At 38.6% G+C, this 26,595-nt stretch overlaps 1 protein-coding gene across 2 annotated transcripts in view; it reads right to left on the minus strand.

The window, feature by feature from the left end:
• ALG14 (ALG14 UDP-N-acetylglucosaminyltransferase subunit) overlaps window positions 1-26,595 on the minus strand; it is a 102,817-nt gene that overhangs the window by 41,804 nt on the left and 34,418 nt on the right. For both annotated transcript variants that reach the window (XM_042952955.1, XM_042952956.1), the window contains exon 3: window positions 23,290-23,421. In XM_042952955.1, the coding sequence (XP_042808889.1) occupies window positions 23,290-23,421 (132 nt within the window). The remainder of the gene's footprint in view (window positions 1-23,289; window positions 23,422-26,595) is intronic.

Genomic DNA, 26,595 nt, shown 5'->3' on the forward strand with positions numbered 1-26,595 from the left:
GAAACTAAGCTCAGAGAGGCCAGATGATTAGTTTCAAGTCACACACCTAATTATCGACAAAGCTGATAGTAAAACCCAAACCTCCTGATTCCCAGTATGGCACTTTTTCTCCTGTACCACAACTAAGATATAGCACATGGATGCAAACCAGAGCAAACAATACTATGGAAATTTAAAGAAAAAATGTGAAGCAAATACTCAGGGGAATTTTTCATGAAGACTGTAAAATAAAAAGGGGGAATTCTCCTATGACCCGAAGATTGGAAGTGTGCCACACAGAAGCCTCACCCAGTTCCCAGAGAGAGAAGGGAAATCCACACCTCCACAGACTCCCAGCCCCCACCCTGCCCCACTTCTGGCCTCCTTTGGCAGTGAACAGTGAGGAACTTTTTTCTCCCCATGTGACTGCACACAGGTGAATCACAGCTCCTTGAAAAGCTGAAACAGGACAGTTGGCTTAGGAATAATAAAAACAGCAACAGATCAAGTCCCTTGAGCTTCGGGTGCTGCCTCCACTAACAAGACTTATCTGCAAAATCCGGTATCGTGTAAGCAAATCTTTAGAAAAACAGCATCTGGAGCTTTGAAGATGTGGACACAATTGATCTGAGCATGTGACACCTGTCTTTAGAGAAAAGCAATTATTTAGCCCATAAGAGCAAATGTGTTTTCACAAACTGTCAGCTATAAACACTTGTAAAAAATTGCTTTGTGAAAGATCTGTATAAATGGCTTAAAGGTGAGATCAGGAAGACCAAGAATGCAAAACGGTATTCTGGTAACAAATGGAATTTGCTGCCCTTTGCAACTCTACAGCTGATCCTGCCACAGATTTCATTCTTTATGATAGAATATGGAATTTGTGACATCATGACATATGAAACTTATAAACCTAGTATTCACACTTCTCAAAAGGAATGATCCACATGTTCTTCCTATAATTCAAAGGTCTTCTCAGCAAGGAACTTCTTGCTGTTTGTTAAGTTTATTAATTTGTTTTGAGAGAGAGAGAAAGAAAGTGCAAGCAGGGAAGGGACAGAGAGAAGGAGAGACAGAATCCCAAGTAGGCCCTGCACTGACAGTGCCCAATGTGGGGCTCAAACTCACGAACTGTGAGATCATGACCTGATCAAGGTCGGATGCTTAACCAATTGAGCCACCCAGGCACCCGACTTCCTACTGTTTTTAAGAGTGTGCAATACCAGCTCAAGTTCTCTGGCCTATTTCTAATCCAACCCTTCCACTCCTTTAAACAAGAATGCTAAAGTATCTTTTTGTGTAAGCCACAATAGTGTTTGAAATTTGCAAGGTGTTTACTCGTTCCCCTTAGTAAACCAAGGATAATCATAGTTATCAACACTGACTGGAAAGTCTTTTTGAAGAATATTTTTATAATTATTTGCCAATGTGCCTTAGAGAAAATCAGAGTTTGTCCTTTTGACCCTGTGGAAATGGCTCCATGGAAGGTGAGAAGCATGTGGCTGACATCTAATAAAATGCTGCCCTGGTGTAAGAGAATCTTAACACCCATACTCCATGTAGAGAAGTAGTAACTTTTCCACAGCTGATTTAACTTCATACATGTCTAACACTAGAAAAAGAAATTCATGACCAGGAAGCTTCACTGTATTCATGCTACAAAAAATAAGGATTATACCAGGAGACCAGGAGAAAAATCACCAAAAAGCAGCTACCAAAGAGGAAATGCTAGCCTAAAAAGGTATGGTTTCACCCAATGACTTGTGGGGAGGGAAATAAGAAATCCAAAAGACAGACTATGAAGAAGATGGCATTTAGTCCTCAGAGACTGTTACAAAACACTGACTAGTGTTTGCATGTATACACTGTATGCATGTATACTTAGGGTGTGTGTGTGTGTGTGTGTGTGTGTGTGTGTGTGTGTATCTCTATCTCTATAGATATATATCTAGATAAATCTCTATCGATATACACACATATCTATACATGGACATCTATATATCTGTATCTATGTATTTTTTAAAATAAGGTAAAGCCCTAAGTTGTTCCAGGACACTTGGAGCCTAATACAGGCGGTGGCTGTACAACACTGTGCATGCACTCACTGCCACTGAATCGTACACTTTAAAATGGTTAATTTTATGCTGTGTGAATTTCACCTCAATGAAGAAAATAAAGTAAAACAACAGTATTCTGCTTAAGATGAATGTGAAACTTGCCACTTCCTTTTGCTTTCTTTGACAAAGGCAATATTTAAATGTTATCAAAAAATCCTTAGATGAATTCCAGGGATTAATTTAGTGGGGGCAAAAGTTAACCAAGGAGCAGTTATGCAGTGCTTTGACTCTTTCCTTCCTATATCCTTCCCTCCCCAACTTCTCTTTAACAGGTGCTGGGATTGCCAAGATGAGTAACACATCCCACCTTTCCTCAAGTTCAGAGACTGCATTTAATTTCTCAACTCTCCAGGCTGCTTCCATAGGAGCTCTGGTTCTAGACATCTCCAAATCTTTTTTTTTTTTAATTTTTTTTTTTTCAACGTTTTTTATTTATTTTTGGGACAGAGAGAGACAGAGCATGAACGGGGGAGGGGCAGAGAGAGAGGGAGACACAGAATCGGAAACAGGCTCCAGGCTCCGAGCCATCAGCCCAGAGCCTGACGCGGGGCTCGAACTCACGGACCGCGAGATCGTGACCTGGCCGAAGTCGGACGCTTAACCGACTGCGCCACCCAGGCGCCCCTCCAAATCTTTAATGAGGGCACTTGACTAGGACCGCTCCCATCCCATACTCAATTATTTGTGTTTTCTGCGTTCCCTTCTTATCCTTTTTCCCTCACACCAGATGGAGGTTTTTAAAATGCTAAGCTAAAACGGGCGTTTATTGATTTTCAGATGCTATAAAAATAGAGGTATCCCCATTCATTTGAAACTTTAAAGAAGGCCCTTCAGAGGCTGTGAAACTAAGACTGATTCTAGGAATCACATATTTAACTGAAGATTGTTTCAAAGATTTTCTTTCTCTTCATCCCACCACCCTCTGTTCTCGCTTAGCCAACCAGTGCCTCCCACCATTCTCTCCTGCAAGGCCAGAGCTCTCCCAGTTCCCTGCCTCTGACCACACGTGAGCCCTTTCTTTGGAAACAGCTTTGTTTTCATCGCGCTTCCCTTTCTCATCCTCTCGCCACTGAATTCCTTTTCCTTCGGCGTTCATTTTTGTTTTCACTGTAGCCACATTGTTATCCTTAGGAAAACATGCTAGCTTTCACCCTGAAAGGAAGAGGCCCCACCAGGCCCCGGAGCTCACAAGTGCCTGTGATGGACTGGCACAGTGACAAGTCAGAGAGTGACGCAGGCAGAGTGAAACGGGAGAGAAAACCGGTAGGCAAAGCCACGCTGGCTTCTGCAGAGAGGAAAAACGTCACGTTTGCCAAGTGGAAAAAGGATCAATTTAGAAAGGAAAGAAAAATCATTTTCAAGCTTTGGAGAGTCCCCCAAAATGAAGAAAAAGAAAAACAACTCAAAGCAATCTCTGATGATATACAGCCTAATTTTGACCCAGATTTTGTTCTGAGGTCACTCAAAATGTGAAACAGAAGTCATAACGTTTAAATTAAATACCTCATTTGTGGATGGAAGCAGCTACGGGTTGTCACCCAGCCAATGTGTCAGTGGCACAGCTGGTAATTTCACCATGCAGCTGGGAAAGGCAGTCTGTCAGTCATAAGAAACCAGATACGTGGGAGGATTTTCACATAAAATCACTTCTCACAGTGGACTCTGACCATTGTCAGACTTGCTAAATGCACGTATCACGATACTCAGTTTGTTCTTCCATACCTTTATGAAAGTTGTGAAGTTTACAATGCGTGTACTGAGGAGAAACACAAGCTGGGAAAAAGGAACACTGGCATCACTTTAAGGTGGTACAGAGGACTGGTTAACAGAGGTACAGGAACTGAATGAATTTAAACAAATGTCTCCCAAGTATGATTTCATTAATCGTAGACAATTGTGGTCTAATCGTTTCTTATTTGACTTGGCTGGAAAAGTCTTATTCTCACTTTACTCCATTTATAGATAGGCATCTTGGGTCAGCTGACCCTTTCTTTGTCTAGCTAAGTTTCCTTTGAACACGTTATAAAGGTTTTTGATCACCAAAAAATATAATACCAGATGAAGGTCATTATACAAAGAGAATGAAACTAACAGCAATCCAGCGGGAAAAGAAATTTACTGTAAGGATTCTGGCTTATCAACAAGAAGTTAATTGACTTCTTAATGTTTCAAACACATGTCAATCAACAGGCCAATAAAATTTTTATATACTATGCAAACAGTGGTAATTACAGTTTGTGGCTCACCACAGAAACTATCTAATGAAAAAAAAATCATGATATGGACAATAACCCACTCTCCATGTCATCAACTTGCTACTGAACTTAGAAATTTTAGGGGCGCCTGGGTGGCTCAGTCGGTTAAGCGGCCGACTTCGGCTCAGGCCATGATCTCACAGTCCATGAGTTCGAGCCCCACGTCAGGCTCTGTGCTGACAGCTCAGAGCCTGGAGCCTGTTTCAGATTCTGTGTCTCCCTCTCTCTCTCTGCCCCTCCCCTGTTCATGCTCTGTCTCTCTCTGTCTCAAAAATAAATAAACGTTAAAAAAAAAAAAAAAAAAAATTTAAAAAAAAAGAAATTTCACTCCTCCAACTGGGTATGGAACATGGGAAAAACTAACTAAGTAAAATAATGGCCTTCTTTCATACAAAGCATGATCGTACATGTAATAAATACATCTAAATTTGTCATGGTGAATTAAACCAGCTTCAGCTTCAGGCAAAGAGGCAGAGTATTAGGCTGAAATGGACCAATTCTTTCCAATTTGTTATACATGTAGAATCTGAAATTTATTGTTTACTTGATTTAAAAATTAAATCAGGTTTCATTTTTGTATGCAGAGTGCTTTCTTTGCATATTTCATTTAACAATAGCCAGGCTGGAATGAAGCCAGTAATCAAATACTGCAGACTTGGGAAACCCTCTGGTTTTCCAAACTCTCAATAAAGCCTGAGAAGAGTACCAGTTTAGGGAGTGGGCGTCTTTGTTTTTGTGATGACTCACATCATCCAGTATTCATTCATTTATTTTGAAGTCATTCCACAAATATGTGGAAGGCACTTTTCTAGGAAGGGACCATGGGAAACACAAAAACACACAGCCCTTGCCCTAAAGAACTGTACAGATTTTCCCCCCAACATAAGCAGTCCTTTTACTGTAGTTTAATGATTAGCAACCTCACAAATTCAACTTTCTCTTCTTCTCCTTGAAACAAACTAATTTTTCCTCAGGAGTATGTTTTCAAGAGAGTAGGAGATCAGTCTACTCACTCAAAGACTGACTCAAAGAGGCCTACCTTCAGGAGAAACTAAAGAAGACACAATAGTGAAGAAATATTTGGGTTTTAAGATGGAAACAATGAACTACAAGGAATACTGAAAATTCATATTACTGTGATATCAACATGTCTATTACACTAGGGGGGAAAGGGCTTAGAACAGATTATGAAGGGCCAAGATCAAAGGGACTATTTTAGCCATGGTTTTAGAAGGGCTAACAAAAACGTGTTCCATGTCTCTTGTGGCTATCAGTAGACCTGTTAAATAAAACATCAGCAAAGACACAGAAGAACTCAACAACACTGTCCAACGCCATTTAACAGGAAATTCCAGAACACTCCACACAACAGCAGAATACACATTCTTTTCAAGCACCTGTGGAATATTCACCAAGATAGATTGTATCCTGGCTCATAAAACAGACCTCCACATATTTAAAAACAAAGCATGAGGGGCGCCTGGGTGGCTCAGTCGGTTGAGTGTCTGACTTCGGCTCAGGTCATGATCTCGCAGTTTGTGAGTTCGAGCCCTGCGTCGGGCTCTAGCTCGGAGCCTGGAGCCTGCTTCAGATTCTATGTCTCCCTCTCTCTCTCTGCCCCTCCTCCGCTTGTGCTCTGTCTCTCTCTGTCTCTCAAAAATGAATAAATGTAAAAAATTAAAAAAAAAAAACAAAAAAAACCCAAAGCATGTTTCCTGATCACAATGGGATCAAACGTGAAATCAGTAACAGAAGTGTAATAGGAAAAAAAAACCCTAAATAGTCAAAAATTAAGCAAAGCACTCTAAATAATCCATCGGTCAAAGAGGAAGTCTCAAAAGACATAAAAAAATACTCAGAACCAAATAAAAATGCAACATATATACATTAGCAGGATGAAGCTAAAGCAGTGCTGAAAGAGAAATCTGTGGCACTAAATGCTTACATTAGAAAAGAGGAAAGGTCCTAAATCAATAACCTAAGCTTCTACCTTAAGAAACCAAAAAAAGTGATACCTGGGTGGTTCAGGCGGGTAAGTGTCTGACTCTTAATCTCATTTCAGGTCTTGATCTCAGGGTTCTGGGCTTAAGCCCCATGTTGGGCTCCGTGCTGTGCATGGAGCCTACTTAAAAAACAGAAAACAATCCCCCCAAAATGAAGAGCAAAATTATCCTAAAGCAAACAGGAGAAAAAAAATAATAAAGAACAGAGAAAAGAAATGAAACAAAAAGCTGATTCTTTACAAAGATCACTATTGTCAAGACTGACAAACATAAAAAGAGAAAAAAGGGAAGACAGACTTTGCCAATATCAAGAAACAGAGGGTATAATTACAGATCCTAAAGCTGTAAAAACAACAACAACAAGACAACAAAAGGACAATAAGGAAATAACACAAACAACTCTATGCATGTGAATGTGATAATACAGATGAAATGGAACAATTCCTTGAAAATCACAAACTACCAAAATTCACCCAAAATGAGACATAATCTGAATATTCTTATGACTGCTAAAAAGCTTCTGAAAAAGAAATCTTCAGGGCCCGATGGCTTAACTGGGGTATTTTACCAAACATTTAAAGGAAAATTAACATCAATTCTAAACAATCTCTTCCAGGAAACAAAGAGGGTGAAACACTTCCTAATCATTTTATAAGGCCAATATAATTTCATGACCAAAAGCAGACAAAGGCAGTTCAAAACACAAAGCTAAAGACCAACATCCCTCACAACTATCATCATAAAAATTCTCAACAAGTTACTGGCAAATCAAATCCATGTATATATAAAAAGAATTATATACCATGATCAGGTGAGATTTATTCCAGGAATGAAAGTATGTTTCAATATCTGAAAATCAATCAATGTAATGCACCATATTAATAGGCTAAAGAAAGATCACATGATCCCATGTATTAACTGATGCAACAAAAATAAATGACAAGGGGCACCTGGCTGGTTCAGTAGGTTAAGCGTCCAACTCTTGGTTTTGGCTCAGGTCATTATCTCAGGGTCGGGGGACTGAGCCCTGCATCAGGCTCCACAGTGATTAAAACTCTCTCTCTCTTTCCTTCTGCCTCTCTGTCCTGCTCTCTCAAAAAAAAAAAAAAAAAAAAAAAAAAAGTGACAAAACTCATTGTGTCATTAATGATATTATTTTTTTTTCATTTGCAGCAAATCATGAACAGAAGTTGTGATGATTAATATTATGTGTGAAGTTTGGCAATGGGGTGCCCAGACATTTGGTCAAACTTCATGCTGGGTATGTCTGTGAGGGTATTTTGGGGTGAAATTAGTAACTGAATTGGTAGAATGAGTAAAGCAGATTATTCTCCCTACTAATGTGGATGGTCCTCATCCAATCAATTGAAGACCTGACTAGAACAAAAAGCCTGAGTAATATCCTATCTTATTGGCTCTGGTTCAGTTTTTCTGGAGAACGCTAACTAATACATAATGGAAACTTTCCCAACTTGACAAAGAGCATCTATAAAAAACCCACAGCTGACATCATCCTTAGTGGTGAAAGACTGAATGCACTGCCCTAAAATTTGGAACAAGAGAAAGATACATGTTTATTCAATATAGTACTAGAAGTACTAGTCAGTGTAATAAGGCAAGAAAAGGAAATAAATGATATACTGGTCAGAAGGGAAAAAATAAAACTTTCCCTTTTTGCAGAATACATGATTATCTAGAAAGTCCCAGGAAATCTATTTTAAAACTCCTAGGATTTGTGCTGATTCATAGGGGCACATGTACCCCAATGTTTACAGCAGAGCTATCAATAATAGCCAAATTATGGAAAGAGCCCAAATGTCTATCAACTGATGAATGGATAAAGAAAATGTGGCTTATATATACAATGGAATACTACTTGGCAATGAAAAAATGAAATCTTGCCATTTGTAACAACGTGGATGGAACTGGAGGGTATTATGCTAAGTGAAATAAGTTAGTCAGAGAAAGACAGACATCACCTGTTTCATGCATATGTGGAAGTTGAGAAACTTAACAGAAGACCATGGGGGAAGGAAAGGGAAAAAAATAGTTTCAAACAGAGAGGGAGGCAAGTCATAAGAGACTCTTAAATACAGAGAACAAATTGAGGGTTGATGGGGGCGCAGAGGGGAGGAGAAAAAGGGTGATGGGCACTGAGGAGGGCACTTGTTGGGATGAACATTGGGTGTTGTATGTAAGCAATGAATCACGGGAATCTACTCCTGAAACCAAGAGCATACTGTATACACCATATGTTAGCTAACCTCACAAATTATGTTTAAAAAAATAGGAATAAATAGGGGCGCCTGGGTGGCTCAGTTGGTTAAGTGTCCAACTTTGGCCCAGGTCATGATCTCACAGCTCGTGAGTTTGAGCCCCACAATGGGCTCTGTGCTGAGAGCTCAGAGCCTGGAGCCTGCTTTGGATTCTGTGTCTCCCTCTCTCTGCCCCTCCCCCCACCTCAAAAATAAATGGGCATTAAAAAAATGGTTTTTTTTTTTAAATAAAAAATAAATACTCCTAGAATTTAATAAGTGAGTTCAGCAAGATCACAGGATATGAGATTTAAAAAAAAAAGGTCCATGGTATTTCTCTATGTTAGCAACAAACATACCAAAACCAAAATTAAAAATGCAATACCATTTAAAATTTACAATCATTCCAAAAAAAGTAAAATACCAACATATCAATTAAAAAAAAAAGCATGTATGTTGTGTGTGTGTATGCTGAAAATTACAAAATGATAATGAAAGAAATAAAAGAAGACCTAAATAAGTGCAGACACATCCATGGCCATGGATTGGAAGACTCAATATAGTAGAAATGCTGATTTCCCAAAAAATGATTTATACATATAATGTAATTCCTAACAAAATCCTGACAAAATTTTATTGTATATGTACACAAGCTTATTCTAAAATCTGATAGAAAGGCAAAGGAACTGGAATAGCTAAAACGATTTTGAAAAAGAATAAAGTGGGAGAAATCACACTGTTAACACTTCCTATACAGCTATAGCATTCATAATAGCGAACTGGCAGAGGGACAGACACAGAGATCAATGAAACAAAGAATCCAGGAATAGACAACACAAACACACCAACCAAACTGATTTTTTTAAAAAATTTCCATCAGATTTTTGACAAAGAGGCAAAAACAATTCCATGGAGAAATGACAGTTTAAAAAAAAATGTTTATTGGGGCGCCTGGGTGGCTCAGTCGGTTGAGCGACCGACTTTGGCTCAGGTCATGATCTCACGGTTTGTGAGTTCGAGCCCCACGTTGGGCTCTGTGCTGATGGCTTGGAGCCTGGAGCCTGCTTCGGATTCTGTGTCTCCCTCTCTCTCTGTCCCTCCCCTGCTCATGCTCTGTCTCAGAAATAAATAAATATAAAAAAAAATTTTTTTTAAACGTTCATTTAATTTGAGAGAGGGAGAGAGACAGTGTGCATGTGTGCACAAGTGGTGAAGGGGCAGAGAGAGAAAGAGGAAGAGAGAGATTCCCAAGCAGGTTCTGCGCTGTCAGTGTTATGTCAGTGTTGTGTCTCATGAACCATGAGATCATGACCTGAGCTGAGATCAAGAGTCAGACGCTTAACTGATTAAGCCACCCAGGCGCCCCAGGAAGGTTTAAAACAAATTGTACTCGACATCTATAGGAAAAATGAGGCTTAATCTAAACACTATATTTTACACAAAAAATTGATTCAAAATGATCTATGGATTCATGGGCACCCGGGTGACTCCATCAGTTAAGCATCTGACTTTGGCTCAGGTCATGATCTCACGGTTCATGGGTTTGAGCCCCGCATCTGGCTCTGTGCTGACAGCTCAGAGCCTGGAGCCTGCTTCGGATTCTGTGCCTCCCTGACTCTCCGCCCCTCCCCCACTCACACTCTGTCTCTCTCTCAAAAATAAATAAACACTAAAAAAATTTTTCAAAATGATCTATGGATTCAAAAGTAAAACAAAACTATAAAACTTTTAGAAGAAAACATGAGGAAGTCTTTGGAATCTAGGACTACCTGGAATCTAGAACTCTTCATCTGAGTTCTTAGATGCGACAACCAAAATAAACAATTGATAAATTAGATTTCATCAAAATAAAAAATTTTGCCTGTGAAAAAACCTGTTAGAGAGATGAAAAGAGAAGTTATGACCTGGAAGAAAATATTTGTAAACCATAATACTGGACAAAAGCCTCATATCTAGAATATATATAAGAACTCTCAAAACCCAAAAGTAAAACAAACAATTCAGTTAGAAAATGGGCAAAAAGACATCAAGAAACCCCTCAATGAAGAAGGGATACTATGACAAGCACACAAAAAGATACTTACCATCATTAGCAACTAAGGAAATACAAAATAAAATCATGATGGCATATCACTACACACCTAAGAAAGAGAGATAACATCAAATGCTGGAGAGAATGGAGAGAAACTGGATCTCGCATACATTGCTAGTAAGATGTAAAGTGATTTGGCCACTATGGAAAATAGTTGGCAGTTTCTTACCAAACTTAACTGGAATCTTCTATCAGACCCAGCAATCTCATTTGTAGGCATTTACCTACAGAAATGAAAACTTAACACCCATAGAAAAACCTGTACATAAATGTTCACAGTAGCTTTATTTATAGCAGCAAAAATCTGAAAACAATTCAAATGTCCTTCAATGCATGAATGGCTAAGCAAACTGTGGTACATCTATACAACAGAATTCTATTCATCAATAAAAAGGAATTACTGATACATGCAAAAAACTGAAGAGATCTCAAGGGCATTATACTCAGTAAAAAAAGGTCAATCTCAGAAGGTTTCCAACTCTTTGATTCTATTTACAGAACATTAAAAATTTTTTATTTAAATTCTAGTTAGGTAACATACTGTGCCATACTGGTTTCAGGAGTAGAATTCAGTGATTCATCATTTACATACAACACCCAGTGCTCATCACAAAAAGTGCCCTCCTTAATACCCATCTCCCATCTAGCCCATCTCCCACCCATCTCCCTCCATCAACCCTGTTTGTTCTCTATCATTAAGAATCTTATGGCTTATTTCCCTCTCTTTTTTCCATTCTTCCTGTATGTTCGTCTGTTTTGTTTCTTAAATTCCACATATGAGTGAAATCATATGATATTTGTCTTTCTCTGACTTATTTGGTTTAGCATAATACACTCTAGCTCCATCCACACCATTACAAATGGCAAGATCTCATTGTGTTTGATGGCTGAATAATATTCCATTGTATACATATGCCACCTCTTCTTTATTCATTGGTCAATGGACATTTGGGCTCCTCTCTACAGTTTGGCTATTGTTGATAATGCTGCTATAAACATACAGGTGCATGTGCTCCTTCGAGTCTGTATTTTTGTATCCTTTGGGTTAATACCTAGTAGTGCAACTGCTGGATTGTAAGGTAGTTCTATTTTTAACTTTTTGAGGAACCTCCATACTGTTCTCAAGAGAGACTGCACCAGTTTGCATTTCTACCAATAATGCAGCAATAATGCAAGAGGGTTCCCATTTCTCCACATCCTCCTCAACACCTCCTATTTCTTGTGTTGTTGATTTTAGCCATTCTGACAGGTGTGAGGTGATATCTCATTATAGTTTTTATTTGTATTTCCATGATGATGACTGATGTTGAGCATTTTTTCATGAGTGTTGGCCATCTGGATGTCTTCTTTGGAGAAATGTCTATTCATGTCTTCTGCCCATTTTTTAAACTGGATTATTTTTTTGGGTGTTGAGTTTTACAAGTTCTTTATATATTTTGGATAGTAACCCTTTATCACATATGTCATTTGCAAATATCTTCTCCCATTCCAAAGGCTGACTTTTAGTTTTGTTGACTGTTTCCTTTACTGTGCAGGTTTTTTATCTTGATCAAGTCCCAATAGTTCATTTTTTCTTTTGTTTCCTTTGTCTCTGGTGACATGTCTAGTAAAAAATTGCTATGGCCAAGGTCAAAGAGGTTGTTGCCTGTGTTCTCCTCTAGGATTTGGATGGTTTCCTGTCACACATTTATGTCTTTAATCTATTTTGATTTTATTTTTGTGTATGGTGTAAGAAAGTGGTCCACTTTCATTGTTCTGTGTGTTGCTATCCAGTTTTCCCACCGTTTGTTGAAGAGACTGTTTTTTATGCCAGTACATAAAACTGTCTTGATGACTACAGTTTTGTAATATAGCCTGAAATCCAGCATTGTGATGCCTCCAGCTTTGTTTTTCTTTTTCAGGATTGCTTTGGCTATTTGGGATCTTTTGAGGTTACACACAAATTTTAGGGTTGTTTCTTCTAGCTCTATGAAAGATGCTCGTGTTATTTTGGATGGGATTGCATTAAATGTATAGATTGCTTTGGGTAGTATAGACATTTTAACAATGCTTGTTTTTTTAATCCATGAGCATGGGATGCTTTTCCATTTCTTTGTGTTCTCTTCAATTTCTTTCATAAGTGTTATAAAGTTTCAGAGTACAGATCTTTTACATCTTTGGTTAGGTTTATTCCTAGGTATCATGGTTTTCAGTGCAATTATACATGGGACTGATTCTTTGATTTTTCTGCTGCTTCAATGCTGGTGTATAGAAATACAACAGACTTCTGTACATTGATTTTATATCTTATAGGTTGCTGAATTCATGAGTTAGTGCTAGCAGTTTTTTGTAGAGTGTTTTGGGTTTTCTACATAGTGTATCATGTTGTCTGCAAATAGTCCAACTTTGACTTCTTCCTTGCTGATCTGGATGCTTTTTACTTCTTTTTGTTGTCTGATTGTGGAGGCTAAGACTTCCAGTACTATGTTAAATAGTAATAGTGAGAGTGGACATCCTTGTCTTGTTGCTGACTATAGGGGAAAGGCTCTCAGTTTTTTTTCCAATAAGGATGATAGTAGTTGTGGGTTCTTTGTATACGGCCTTTATGATATTGAAGTATGTTCCATCTACCCCTACTTTGTTGAGGTTTTTTTTTTTTTTTTTTTTTTTTTAATCAACAATAGATGCTGTACTTTGTCAAATGCTTTTTCTGTATCTATTGGCAGGATCATATGGTTCTTATTCTTTCTTTTATTAATGTGGTATGTCATATTGATTGGTTTCTGAATACTGAACCAGCCCTGCAGTCCAGCAATTAATCCTGCTTGATCATGGTGAATAATTCTTTTAATGTACTGTTGAATTCGATTTGCTGGTATCTTGTTGAGAAGTTGTGCATCCCTGTTCATCAAGAATACTGACCTTTAATTCTCCTTTTTAGTGAGGTCTTTGTCTGCTTTTGGAATCAAGGTAATGTTGGCCTCATAGAATGAGTTTGGAAGTTTTCCTTCCATTTCTATTTTTTGGAATGGTTTGAAAAAATTGGTATTAATTCTTCTTTAAATGTCTGGTAAATTCCCCTGGGAAGCCTTCTGACCCTGAACTTTTGTTTGTTGGGAGATTTTCTATTACTGATTCAATTTCTTTGTTGGTCATGGTTCTGTTCAAATTTTCTATTTCTTCCTGTTTCAGTTTTGGTACTTTGTATGTTCCTAGGAATTTGCTAATTTCTTCCAGATTGTTCAGTGTGTCGGCATATAATTTTTCATAATATTTTCTTATAATTGTTTGCCTTTCTGTGGTGTTCATTGTGATCTCTCCTCTTTTGTTCATGATTTTATTTGGGTCCTTTCTCTTTGATTAGTCTAGATAGGAATTTATCACTTTTATTAGTTCTTTCAAAGTACCAGCTCTTACTTTGTTGATCTGTTCTACTGTTTTGTTGGTTTGTTTCTATATCATTTATATCTGCTCCAATCTCTATTATGTCCATTCTTATACTGGCTTTTGGCTTTATTTGATGTTCCTTTTCTAGCTCCTTTACGTGTAAGGTTAGGTTGTGTATTTGAGAGTTTTCTTGCTTCTTGAGGTAGGCCTGTATTGCAATATACTTCCCTCTTAGGACTGCCTTTGCTGCATCCCAAAGGTTTGGGACTGCTGTGTTTCATTTTCATTTGCTTCTATGTACTTTTTAATTTCCTCTTTAATTTCTTGGTTAACCCATTCATTTTTTAGTAGGATGTTCTGTTACCTCCATGTATTTTGGATCTTTCCAAATATTTTCTTGTGCTTGATTTCAAGTTTCATAGCATTATGGTATGAAAATACACATGGTATGATCTGAGTCTTTTGGTACCTGTTGAGGGCTGATTTGTGACCCAGTATGTGATCTATTCTGGAAAATGTTCCGTGTGCACTTGAAAGAATGTATATTCTGCTGCTTTCGGATGAAATGTTCTGAATATATGTTAAGTTCATCCAGACTGTGTTATAGCTACTGTTTCCTTATTGATTTTCTCTTATATGATCTCCCCAATGCTTAAGCAGGGGATTAAAGTTCCCTACTATTACTGTATTATTATCAATGAGATAGTTTGTATTTGTTATTGATTTATATATATGGGTACTTCCAAGTTGGGGGTATAAATATTTACAACTCTTAGATCTTCTTGGTGGACAGACCCCTTAATTTTGATATAATGCCCTTCTTCATCTCTTGATACAGTCTTTGTTTTAAAATCTAGTTTGTCTGATATAAGTATGGCTGCTCTGGCTTTCTTTTGATGTCCATCAGTATGATAGATGGTTCTCCATCCCTTCACTTTCAATCTGCAGGTGTCTTTAGGTTTAAAAAGAATCTCTTGTAGGCAGCATATAGATGGATCTTGTTTTTATTATCCATTCTAAAACCCTATATATGTCTTTGATTGGAGCAATTAGTCCATTTACATTCAGAGTGATTATTGAAAGATATGAATTTAGTGCCATTGTGTTACCTGTAGAGTTGGTATTTCTGGTGATGTTCTCTGGTCCTTTGTATTCTTTGTTGCTTTGGTCTTTTTTTTTTTTTCCCCTCCACTCAAAAGAGTCCCCCTTAAAATTTCTTGTGGGGCTAGTTTAGTGGTCACAAACTCCTTTAGTTTTTGTTTGTCTGGGAAACACTTTATCTCTCCTTCTATTCTGGTTGACAGCCTTGATGGATAAAGTATTGTTGGCTGCATATTCTTCCCATTCAGCATGTTGAATATATCCTGTCATTCCCTTATGGCCTGCCAAGTTTCTGTGGACAAATATGCTGTGAACCTGCTTTGTCTTCCCTTGTAGGTTAAGGACTTTTTTCCCTTGCTGCTTTCAGGATTCTTTCCTTGTCTGTGTATTTTGTGAATTTGAGTATGATATGCCTTGGTAATGGCTGGCTTTTGTTGAATTTAATGAGAGCTCTCTGTTCACCTTGGATTTTGATGTCTGTGTTCTCCCCTAAATTAGGTAACTTTTAGCTATAATTTGCTCAAATACACCTTCTGCTCCTTTCTCTCTCTTCATCTTCTAAGTCTCCTATGATATAAATGTTATTACATTTTAATAAGTCATTGAGTTCCATAAATCTACTTTTGTGATTCATTAGTTTTGCTTCTCTCTTCCTTTCAGCTTCATTATTTTCCATAATTTTATCTTCTTTATCAGTGATTTGTTCCTCTGCTTCATCTATCTTTGTTTTTATGGCATACATTTGGATTCGCATCTTGGTTATAGCATTTTTAATTTCGGCCTGACTAGATTTTAGTTCTTTTATCTCTGCTGTAAGGATTCTCTAATGTCTTTTATACTTTTGTCAAGCCCAGCTAGTATCTTTATAACTGTTGTTTTAAATTCTAGTTCAGATGTCTTATTATATCTGTATTGATTAAATCCCTGGCCAACATTTCTTCCTCTTTTTTTTGGGTTGGATTCTTCCATCTTGTCATTTTGGAGGTGAAAAATGAAGGAAGGAAGGAAGGAAGGAAGGAAGGAAGGTCCTAGATGTGTTTTGGGCTGATTGTTAAGAGAAGCTTGATAGAAAAAAATATATATAAAAACTTAAAAATAATTCAAAAAGTAAAGAAATTGCTCTTTCTGTATAAAAAAAACCCAAAAAAACAAAACCGAAACAAACAAACCCAAAGGAAGCTAGATCCTGTTTCCCCCAGAGCTGAAGCTTTGCAGCACTCTATGATCAGTAGACTTGGTGTGTGCAAGGGGGTTATGCTGGTCTGAGAGAGGGGTCTACTGCTCTGATTCTCAGGTGGACTTACTCTAGTGGAAATACACCTGTAGGGTACAGTGGGGGCAGGGCTAGGTGTAAGTTGCTCAGGTCTTCATTTGGTGGCACTCTTTTTCTCTCAATGAGGTCGGTCACTGCTGGTGGGCAAGGGGTAAAAATGGTTCCACCCTGCTCTCTCCTCTCTGGAACAGGGAGCTCATGCCCACCACTCCTCAGGAAGCCCTCACAGACAAACAATTGCCTCTCCAGGGGGTCCCTGTCTTTGAGCTGTCTGCCTGCCAGACAGCACAGAACACCTGTGTTTTATCTTAGGCACAGCTAGGTTTCAAACCCCACACATCAGAGACCCTTGTGGCAGAGACCCATGCTGATCCTCTGGGAGAGGGTCTCACTGCGCTGTGTTGGACACTGGCTTGTCCCAGAAAATAGTTACATGACTGCACAGAGGTTCAGAGTTTATGGTAAATTGTAATACATAGCCAGCACCAGGGTTGCTGTCCTCAGCTAGCATCTTTGTTCCTATGCTGGTGAATGGGGTACCTCAATGGTGCCCGCAGGATCCCTTGCCTATGGAGCTGCTGTATCACCTCTACCAAATGCTCTTCAAGCAGGGGAACCACTTCTCCCCGTGAACCACAGGGAATCCTCAGACTGCACTGCCCACTCCTGGGGCTCCTGCCTCGTCCCCCACTAAGCACAGCCATGCGCAATCCTGGTAATGCTCTTGACCTCCAAAACTTCAGACACTGCACTCTGCTGTTTATAAAAAACTAGCGGTATTGAAATCCTCTCCTTGAGACAAAGCATAAGAGACTCTTAAAAACTGAGAACAAACTGAGGGTTGATGGGGGGTGGGAGGGAGAGGAGGATAGGTGATGGGTATTGAAGAGGGCATCTTTTGGGATGAGCACTGGGTGTTGGATGGAAACCAATTTGACAATAAATTTCATATATTATAAAAAAAAAAAAGAAAAAAAAAAAGAAATCCTCTCCTTTTTCCAGTCAATGGTTTTGGGGAAAAATTTTTTTGTGCAGTCCCCCGTGAATGTTTTCACCCTTTTTTTCCCACTCTTACTCTCTTGTTCTCTCTCGCTCCTCTCTCTGTGATCAGGGCTCCTTCCCCACTGCTGCAATCGTGGCTCTTTTCTCCCCAAATCAACTCTCAGCATTTCCTCCCTTCCACGGGTCATTTTTTCTGCTTGTAGATGTGCAGCTTTGTTCTCCAAGACATCTGATCGATTTCTTGAGTGTTCAGAATGATTTGATATTTCTCTAGCTGTGCTTGAGGCAGGAGGCAAGCTTAGGGTTGCCCTACACTTCTGACATCTTAACCTTCTCCAGAACATTTTGAAATGACAAACTGTATAGAGGTAAAACTAAGTAGTGGCTGCCAGGAGACAGGGATGGGGGGAGCACAGGGAAGCTCCTTTGCAGTGATGGAACAGTTTTGTATCTTGATTTTCATGGTGGTTACACAAATACACGATTAAAATAGCATAGAACTATACATATGCACACATACAACTGCACACGAATACATATAGAAAAACAGTGAAAACTGAGTAAGGTCTGTAGTCTGGTTAACAGCACAGTATCATACTAATACAAATCTTCTGGCTTTGACACTGTACTACAGTTATATATGATGTCACCTTTAAGGAAAGCTGGGTGAAGAATATAGGAACATCTATGTATTATTTCTGCAACTTCTTGTGATAATTGTTTCAAATTTTTTAAAAAGCTAAAAAAATGATGTGTTCAAATGCTTTTTAAAAAGAATCTTGAGTAGCAGAACAAGCTGTTGCTGCAGAAATGGAAGAATAATTTCTGATTTCGTTTTTTTCCAACAGAATTACTCTCTATTGCATGTCTACCTATCATTTCTTTACTCTATTTTTCTTGAAGCTAACTAAATAAAAGCTTCTCAAGGACATAGGCTCTATTCTAGTAACCCCTTTCAGTGCCTACTGCAATACAGATGTTAAAAATAAAATACTAGTTTTGAATTGAGCAAGTTAGCTAATTCTGGCAGAATCTGATACATTTATAAAGAGAACTAGAGTTAAGGTACACTGACTAGTTTTGCGACCTTGGTTACTTACACCTCTCTGGACTTTGGGCTCCTCATCTATGGAATGAATATAATGAGTATTATGTGAGAAGACTGTCAGGAAAATTAAGTGAGTTAATGTATGTAAAGTACTTAGAAGAGTGCCAGACAAATCAGAATAGCTCAATGTTATTTTTCTAAAAGATTTTAAAAATATGACTTTTAGGTGGATCCATTCTGATGAATCAAAATGATAATAAAATGGTTAAGTGGTTATTTCCTTTAACTATTAGGTTTCAATGAAAAAAGTCTGTGGGGATTTTAAATTTTTTTAAGTTTATTTATTTTGAGAGAGAGAGTGAGCAATTGAGCACAAAGAGGAAAGAAGCAGAGAGAGGGGGCAGAGAATCCCAAGCAGGCTTTGCACTGTCAGCATGGAGCCCAACATGGGGCTCAAACTCACAAACCATGAGATCATGACCTGAGCCAAAACCAAGAGTTGGATGCTTAGCTGACTAAGCCACCCAGGCGTCCCTGTTTGTGGGGATTTTAAAGAAAAAAGCCCAATATACCATCTTAAAAGTACCTATGATATTTAGCCTTTTAAAAATGACTACTTATTACTTGTACTGAGTTAAGTTCCAGGTCCTAATAGTTTCTAATAACAATAAAATATTATATGTAAAATTTCAATTAATAAAGGTTTAGTCTAAAGATTTCGATTTTATGTACATTATGTGACTCTCTTACCTAGCTGACTTATTAATCTTCACTCTTTTTTTTTTTAATTTATTTTTGAGACAGAGAGAGAGAGAGCAGGGGAGATACAGAGAGGAAGGGGACAGAGGATCCAAAGTGGGCTCTGTGCTGACAGCAGTGAGCCTGATGCAGGGCTTGAACTCACAAACCGTGAAATCATGACCTGAGCCAAAGTTGGACTGCTTAACTGACTGAGCCACCCAAGTGCCCCTAATCTTGACTCTTCTTAAATGACAGTTTTGTATTCTCTCTTACCCACCTTTGCTTAAATGTCATCTCTACTCAGAAGCCTTACCCCACTTCCCAGAGAGGATGTATCACACTACAACCATCTAGCTATAGGCAAGACTGCTCTACTGTGCTAACTTTTATAATCTCTTGCACACAGTATAAATCCTGGCACAGAGTAGGTCCTCAACAAATATTTGTGAATGAACCAACCACTGACATATTCCCATGGCAATTTTTACTTGCTACCATTAAGGAACTTGGTATATTGAATTATAATTATTTTCCCATTTGTCTCCTCCATTAGAGTGTAACCTTTTTGAGGCCAGGGCCCATGTCTCACTCATGTTTGCACCCTCAGTAACTAGCACAGTGAGTGGAACATTTATCAAAGATATGTACTGAGAGGCTACCATGGGCCAGGTATTGTTTTCCAACAGTGGACAAGGCAGTCACAGTTTCTTATGGAATGACAACAAAGGATAATAAAAAGGATAATTTTTATTGGGACTAATACTATGAAGACAATAAAGCATAACAATGCGACAGAGGAATAAGGAGAAGTACTAGTAGTCAGGCCTTTGTAAGGAGATGATACTTGAGCTCAGAACAAAATGGAGCCGGTCATGTTTAGGTCAGGAGTAAAGAGTCCCAAGTACAGGGAACAGCAAGTACAAAGGCTCTGAGATAGGAATCAGTTGGGTTTGTTTAAAAAAAAAAAAGGCAGGTGTGGCTGGCACATAGTAAACTAAGGGAAGAGAGGAGAAAAGGTCAAAGAAGCAGGTCAGGGCTGGAGCATGCAGGCTATCCTAAGTTTAAACTCTATTCTAAGAGCACCACTGGAGGATTTTAAGCATGAAGTAACAGAATCTAGTTTACATTAAAAAAATTACATTGGTTGTTAAATGGTAAAGAAAAATTGCGGGGGATCATGAACTTCCTTCCACAGGCAGACAAGTTAGGAGACTATGCAGTGGGGTGGGGGGGCGGACAGCATGGAGGCAGTCAAGATGGACTGAAATAGACAGATGGGTGATAAATTTCAAAGACATGGCTGGCAGGACTTGCTACTGAACACGGGAAGTAGGGTGTGGGAAAGAAGAATCAAAGATGTCTCCTGGGGATCTGACTCGAGCAAATTTACTAAAACGGGGAAAGAAGAGGAAATATCTACTATGCTGGACTAAGAAAGTTTCAGATGTCTATTAGATAACCAACTGGAAAAGTAGCACACAGCAGGCACTTGCTGCATACTTTTAAAAATTACCACTTTCGGGATAGACTCATCTACAAATCAAACATATAATACAGCATTCCAAATTTGGCTAACTCTATTTGCTGCTTCCAAGATAACAAAGATAAACAGAAAAGAATAAGTGACTGAAAGGACCAGAGATCTCAGTTCATTTGATGAAATCTCATTTTTGCTATTATTGATGCTCCTTGACCCAGATTTTTAATATAAAGGTGCCATATAACCTCCTGCGGCTTAGTGCCTCAGTTTCCTCAGCCATTAAACAAGAATAACAGTACCACCTATCTTGTATGGCAATCACTTAGTACCACATCTGGCATATATAAGTGCTCAATAAACATTACCTATTATGTTCCAGACGGAATTTCCATTTAAAAAACATTAAAATGTTCTATTATTCCACACTCATTCTGGAACAACAAGGGAAGTGTCTGTGTTTATATTTTATAGATGGCAAAGTGAGGTACAGAGACAGTTGAATGGAGCAGTACACTCAGGTGCACACAGTTAAAGTAGAGCAGACAGGCACCTGGCCGTTCAGGCAACTCCAGTGATTTAAGGTATGATGCTGCTGTCCCTTCTAAGAGTGGGTTTTTCTTTCACTTTTTTTTTAAAGAAGTAAAAAAGGAATAGTGCTTTGTGACAAAAGTCATAAGAAAGTCAAGGATGAATGCAGAGAGATCTGCATGTTGTAAAAAAGGCCTCTTGACCCTTAACTTTTCTCTGTAAAGTGAAGGGAAATACATTAAGTGCAAATTCATCTCGTGAAGCCAACTGTATGGGAACAGCTGATCGGGTAACGCTCAGGTTTGAAATGATTTTCACTAACTCAGCTAAGAATGGAAATAAGTACTTCACATCCCCCGACCCCTTTTCACTCTTATTCCTTTAGAAACGTCATAATAGTTTTTTCCTTCCATTCTTTTACAAGCAAATTTATAGCATTCATAAAATTTTAGACTAAGTCAGAAGGAAACTGAGAGGATATCTAATATATTCTTTCATTTTAAGGTAAAGAATGAGGCCCAGAAGGGAACTGACGAAAATGAAATGAAAGCCAAAGTGGCCTGGGACCAAGTGTCCTAATGCCCCATGGATTACTCTTCTCACTACAAGGGTATCAAATGCCGGGCCAGGCAGTCACCAGAGCTCCTCTGTGTCTATGACAGCCATCATCCATCATGTCACTACTTCCTTCTGAGCCTTAACCCTTTGGAGTCCTAAACCACACTCAAGCTAGCTGCTGCCAGTGATGGTGGCCACGCCTCTAGTGATCTAGTAAATATAAACACCAGATTTCCTGCTTAAAATATCAAGACCTTTTTCTCCCTTCCACTCTGCCTTTTGAATTTTAGAAATAAATAAACTTTTCTGGGCAGTAATAATTTTTGTAGGGAAATATCTAAATTCTACACACTGAAAATGTGGCTGGAGACTGTGAAATAAACTCACTCTGTCTAAAATTTAAAAATAAATATAAGCAAAAGTAATCTATGGTGATAAAAATCAGAAAGTGGTTGCTCAGGGCCAGGGAATGACTGGGAAGAAGCAGGAGAAAACTTTCTGGGGTGATAGAGATGTCCTCTATCTTGAGAAGGACACAGTCAGACTATACACAAGATCTGTGCATCTCACTGTTTGTAAGCTGTATCTTTTAAAAACAATCTAAACTACTCATGCAGAAAATTCAGATTTTAAAATTCTCATCCAAAGAAGGGACTTGAACCGCAGTTCAGCTGATGAAAGGCAATGACCAAACTCAGAGATCGTTCAAAGTCAAGCTACACATTTCTGTTCCAACTACTCATGAGAATAATACCCACTAGACCAGAACTTGTGTATGTGGAGGGCAAGTGAAGAGCTTCCTTTCAGGATATGCTGATGAATGGATTCTGTCTTAAAATAGGAAAGAAAGTGTTATTTAAGAACTGTGTACACTCCTATGATAACATATCCACCACTCCCCATGGTCTACTAAAATGCATTTAGAATTTAATAACAGAACTTCATCCTAAAGACCACAGAGAACTTAAGATGATAAGGAAAGTAAGCTTGAACACAGCGCAGTAATTACGTTTTTAGATTTCTATTTTCTGTATTATTCTCCTATAAAAACTTGGGTGTGTGTAACATTCTGCCCACTGCATTCCATATCTGGTAACACAGTCTTGACAAAAAACAAGAAGAGTACTGAAAAGGAATAAAAAATTGGCTCTCCTCTGGCTGATAAGCACATGATGTTGGCTCAGGAACCATAGGTGAGTAGGAAGACAAATTGGTTAAAGACACTGCTCTGTTAGGGCTTATCACAAGAGGAGGGGGGAGAAGAGGGCAAATTTAGAGTTTAAGTTACAGCTAGAAAGGGAAGACAAATTTCTCACCTCTTTCAGCAAAGCGCATTGCATGATAAATTTTAGCATATGATCATAAAAAGGTCCAGTATAGAATCTGGCATACTGATAAAGGGTAGCTGTGTAAGAAAACACTATGTTCCATTACTAATGAAGGACCCACAGGAGACTGACTGTCCCTCTCCTTAGTGATGGTCATACATACCAAATCTGGCTTCACTCGGTGAGTCAGGGGAAAGGAGAGCCACATAGAGTACAAAGTGGTGAGCATTGTGGACAGCCAGGACTGCTGAACCTCACGGCTTCTGGGAATGCGGTGAATAAAGTATTCGGGAAACTAGAAGGAAAATAGTAACAATCCAAGTCAACCGGGCCATTGATAACCAAGGTAAACACAGCAACAGTTAATGCTTGTAGACACAGGTCATGCTTTGTTTAAAATTTTCATTCTAACTACTTGTAAATTAAGTTACAAAGCCCTTTCCATGCTTTATATGACACACATCATCAGGTTATGACAGAAAAGTTCCTAAATATGATTAAAAATGTTGGAAGTTGGTGTTGACAATAAGTTGGGATAAATTTTCTACAAAATATGTTTTAGGCAAAGAGGTTAACATGCTGATACACAAATTGTTCTTACAAACCAACATGTAAGGCAAATAATCTAATACCAAGATGGCCAAAGGAGATGGACAGAGAATCCCAAACAGAGGAAACTCAAACAGCCAATAAACACAAAACGATGGTTAATAATTAAACATAAAAGAAAGCAATAAGTCATTTTTTACTTACCCAATTGTCAAAGACCATGGTTACCCAGTGTTTTTTGAGGGTTCTGGGAAATAGACACTTACATTCCCTGGTACAACTTTTGCTTACAGCTTTTTGTGAGGGCAATCCAAAAATATCTCTCAGAATTTTAAGTGTATCTACTTTTGATCCACATTTCTGTTTCCAGAAATATATCCCACAGATTCACCTACATGCTTATTCACTGTATCATGCATTGTATTTGTGGAAATCAGGGACAGCCCAAATATCCTCCAATAGGAAATGGAGATGTTCACACAACAAAATATACGAAGATAAATTAACAAATGACAGATTTATATGAGCTTACATGGAAGATGTGCCAAGCTAAATTGTTAAAAAGAATATGCAAGTGGCAGGACAGTATGTTTAATACGGTCCAGGGTGTACTAACAAATCACAACACATGTGTGTTGGTATACACAGATATACACATATTAGTATCTGCTCAGAGACAATCTGGAACTATTCACCATAAACTGCAAAGAGGGGATATTTTTATTTTCCAGGTCATGTATGTCCACACTTAAAATTTGCAACAAGCATGTACTGTTACTTTCATAATAAAAGAAATGAACATTTCGCCTTGAATCAAAGTTCTTGGTATACTTGTTATCTTTTGCTATGTAACAGATTACTTCCAAACCCAGTAGCTTGAAACAACAAATATTTTTGTTTCTAACTTTCTGGGGGGTCAGGAATCCAGAAGCAGTTTAGCAGGGTTATTATGGTTTGGAATCTCTCATGAAATTGAAGTCAAGTTGTTGGCTGGGGCTGCAGTCATCTGACGGCTTGACTGGGGCTGGAGGATCCACTTCTAAGGGGCTCACTCACATGGCTGGCAATTTAGTGCTGGTTTTTAGCAGAAGATCTTACTTCTTTGCTACATGGACTTTTCCATAGGGCTACTTGGGTATTCTCATTACACAGCAACTAGCTTTCCAAAAGCAAGTGATTCGAGAGAGGGAAAGGCAGACACCACAATGTCTTTTATGACCTAACCTCAGAAGTCACACTTTGTCATTTGCACAAAGTCCTACTCGTTACAAAGGTCAACCCTATTTAATATGAAAGAGACTACACAGGGGGCTTGAAACCCTGGGGGTTTCTTGGAGCTTGGCTACCACACAGGTTAAGTCAGACAGTAAAGGACTAAGTATTTAATACACTCTTCTCCCCATCCCCCTATTGGCTTAGAGGTACAATATACTCCTTGAGAAAATAGAAAAGTCTTTTCCTAAACTAGTGGAAGACATACAATTATTGGTCCTGAGATTGTGTGTTTAGAAAAAGATATGAAATTGTGTCTGGAGGCTTTTGTTGAGCCTCCAGTATGAGCCTCCAGTATGAGCCTTCCTCATACTCCAGGAAGGCATGAGTATAGTTCTTATATATACTGCACAAGATGCAAATGTACTGCACATGTGACTACTTTGTTTCACATGTGACTGTAAAGACTATTTCCTCCTCCTTTCATGTTACACCAGTGGAGAAGGAGAGATCTGGATTCAATATATTATTCACTATTTCTATTTATTCATCATTTATTAAACCAACATTGTTTTTCTTTCCAAAGGATTAAAGTACTAAATGTTGAACTAGAAAATAATACCGAATAGTTCCCAAACTACAGAGCAAACAGGGAGCAGTAAATAACCAAGTGGGGACAAACCTGTGAGGTATTTTCTTTGAGGTCTGTGCTTGCCTAATTTATGATTATTAATTGGAAAACACATAACTGGCAAAACAGTACTATGAGCCAAAATCCCTTATCAGAAAACTTTTGGGTCAGAAGTATTTTTAACAGGTAATATGGGGCATCCTTGGAAGTTTGGGGGAAGTAACCAAACATATTAATATCTCTGCAGCAAAACATGAATATTCACACTAACAAGGATAAATAAAGACTATAAGCCTTAGGCCAATTCAAATCAGGTTTTGCTGCCAAAGGTGTGACAAACTTCAGATCCCCTCCATCCCCCAGTTTTCAGAACTTTTTGGTAATTTAGATATGGGATTGTGGAACTTGTACTGCAAAACACATTTGAATCCAATAAGATGTCATTGCTATTATTACAGCAAAAATAACCCAGTAGGGTCTCATTCTAAAGGTTTTTTGGATGTTACTTCCCAGTTTTGAGGCCTGATCTCCGTATCTATAAAAATTTCTTCGGGGCGCCTGCGTGGCGCAGTCGGTTAAGCGTCCGACTTCAGCCAGGTCACGATCTCGCGGTCCGTGAGTTCGAGCCCCGCGTCGGGCTCTGGGCTGATGGCTCGGAGCCTGGAGCCTGTTTCCGATTCTGTGTCTCCCTCTCTCTCTGCCCCTCCCCCGTTCATGCCCTGTCTCTCTCTGTCCCAAAAATAAATAAAAAACGTTGAAAAAAAAAATTTCTTCAAAAATGCATGGGTGTTTATAATGTCCCTTGAATCTCTTAAAGCTGCAAGCATATAACTTTATAAAGAAGCAATGCGCAATATTTCTGGATATTTTTAGTGTCTTGAGGGGCTGGAAGCAGTTTGACTAAGGCTCTAGTAGCCCAACTCCTCAGATTCCATCTGCGCTCCAGAGGGGCAAACACACAGGCCTGGTAGGGAGGGGTTTTTCAAGGGCGTCTGTCTGGGTCTGAAGACGGCAGTCTCAGACTAGGACATGGAAGAAGAGACTACATCTCATCCCAGGAAGCAGCTTGAAGAAGCA

Source organism: Panthera leo, chromosome C1 (genome assembly GCF_018350215.1).
Source record: "Panthera leo isolate Ple1 chromosome C1, P.leo_Ple1_pat1.1, whole genome shotgun sequence".
Lineage (NCBI taxonomy): Eukaryota > Metazoa > Chordata > Mammalia > Carnivora > Felidae > Panthera > Panthera leo.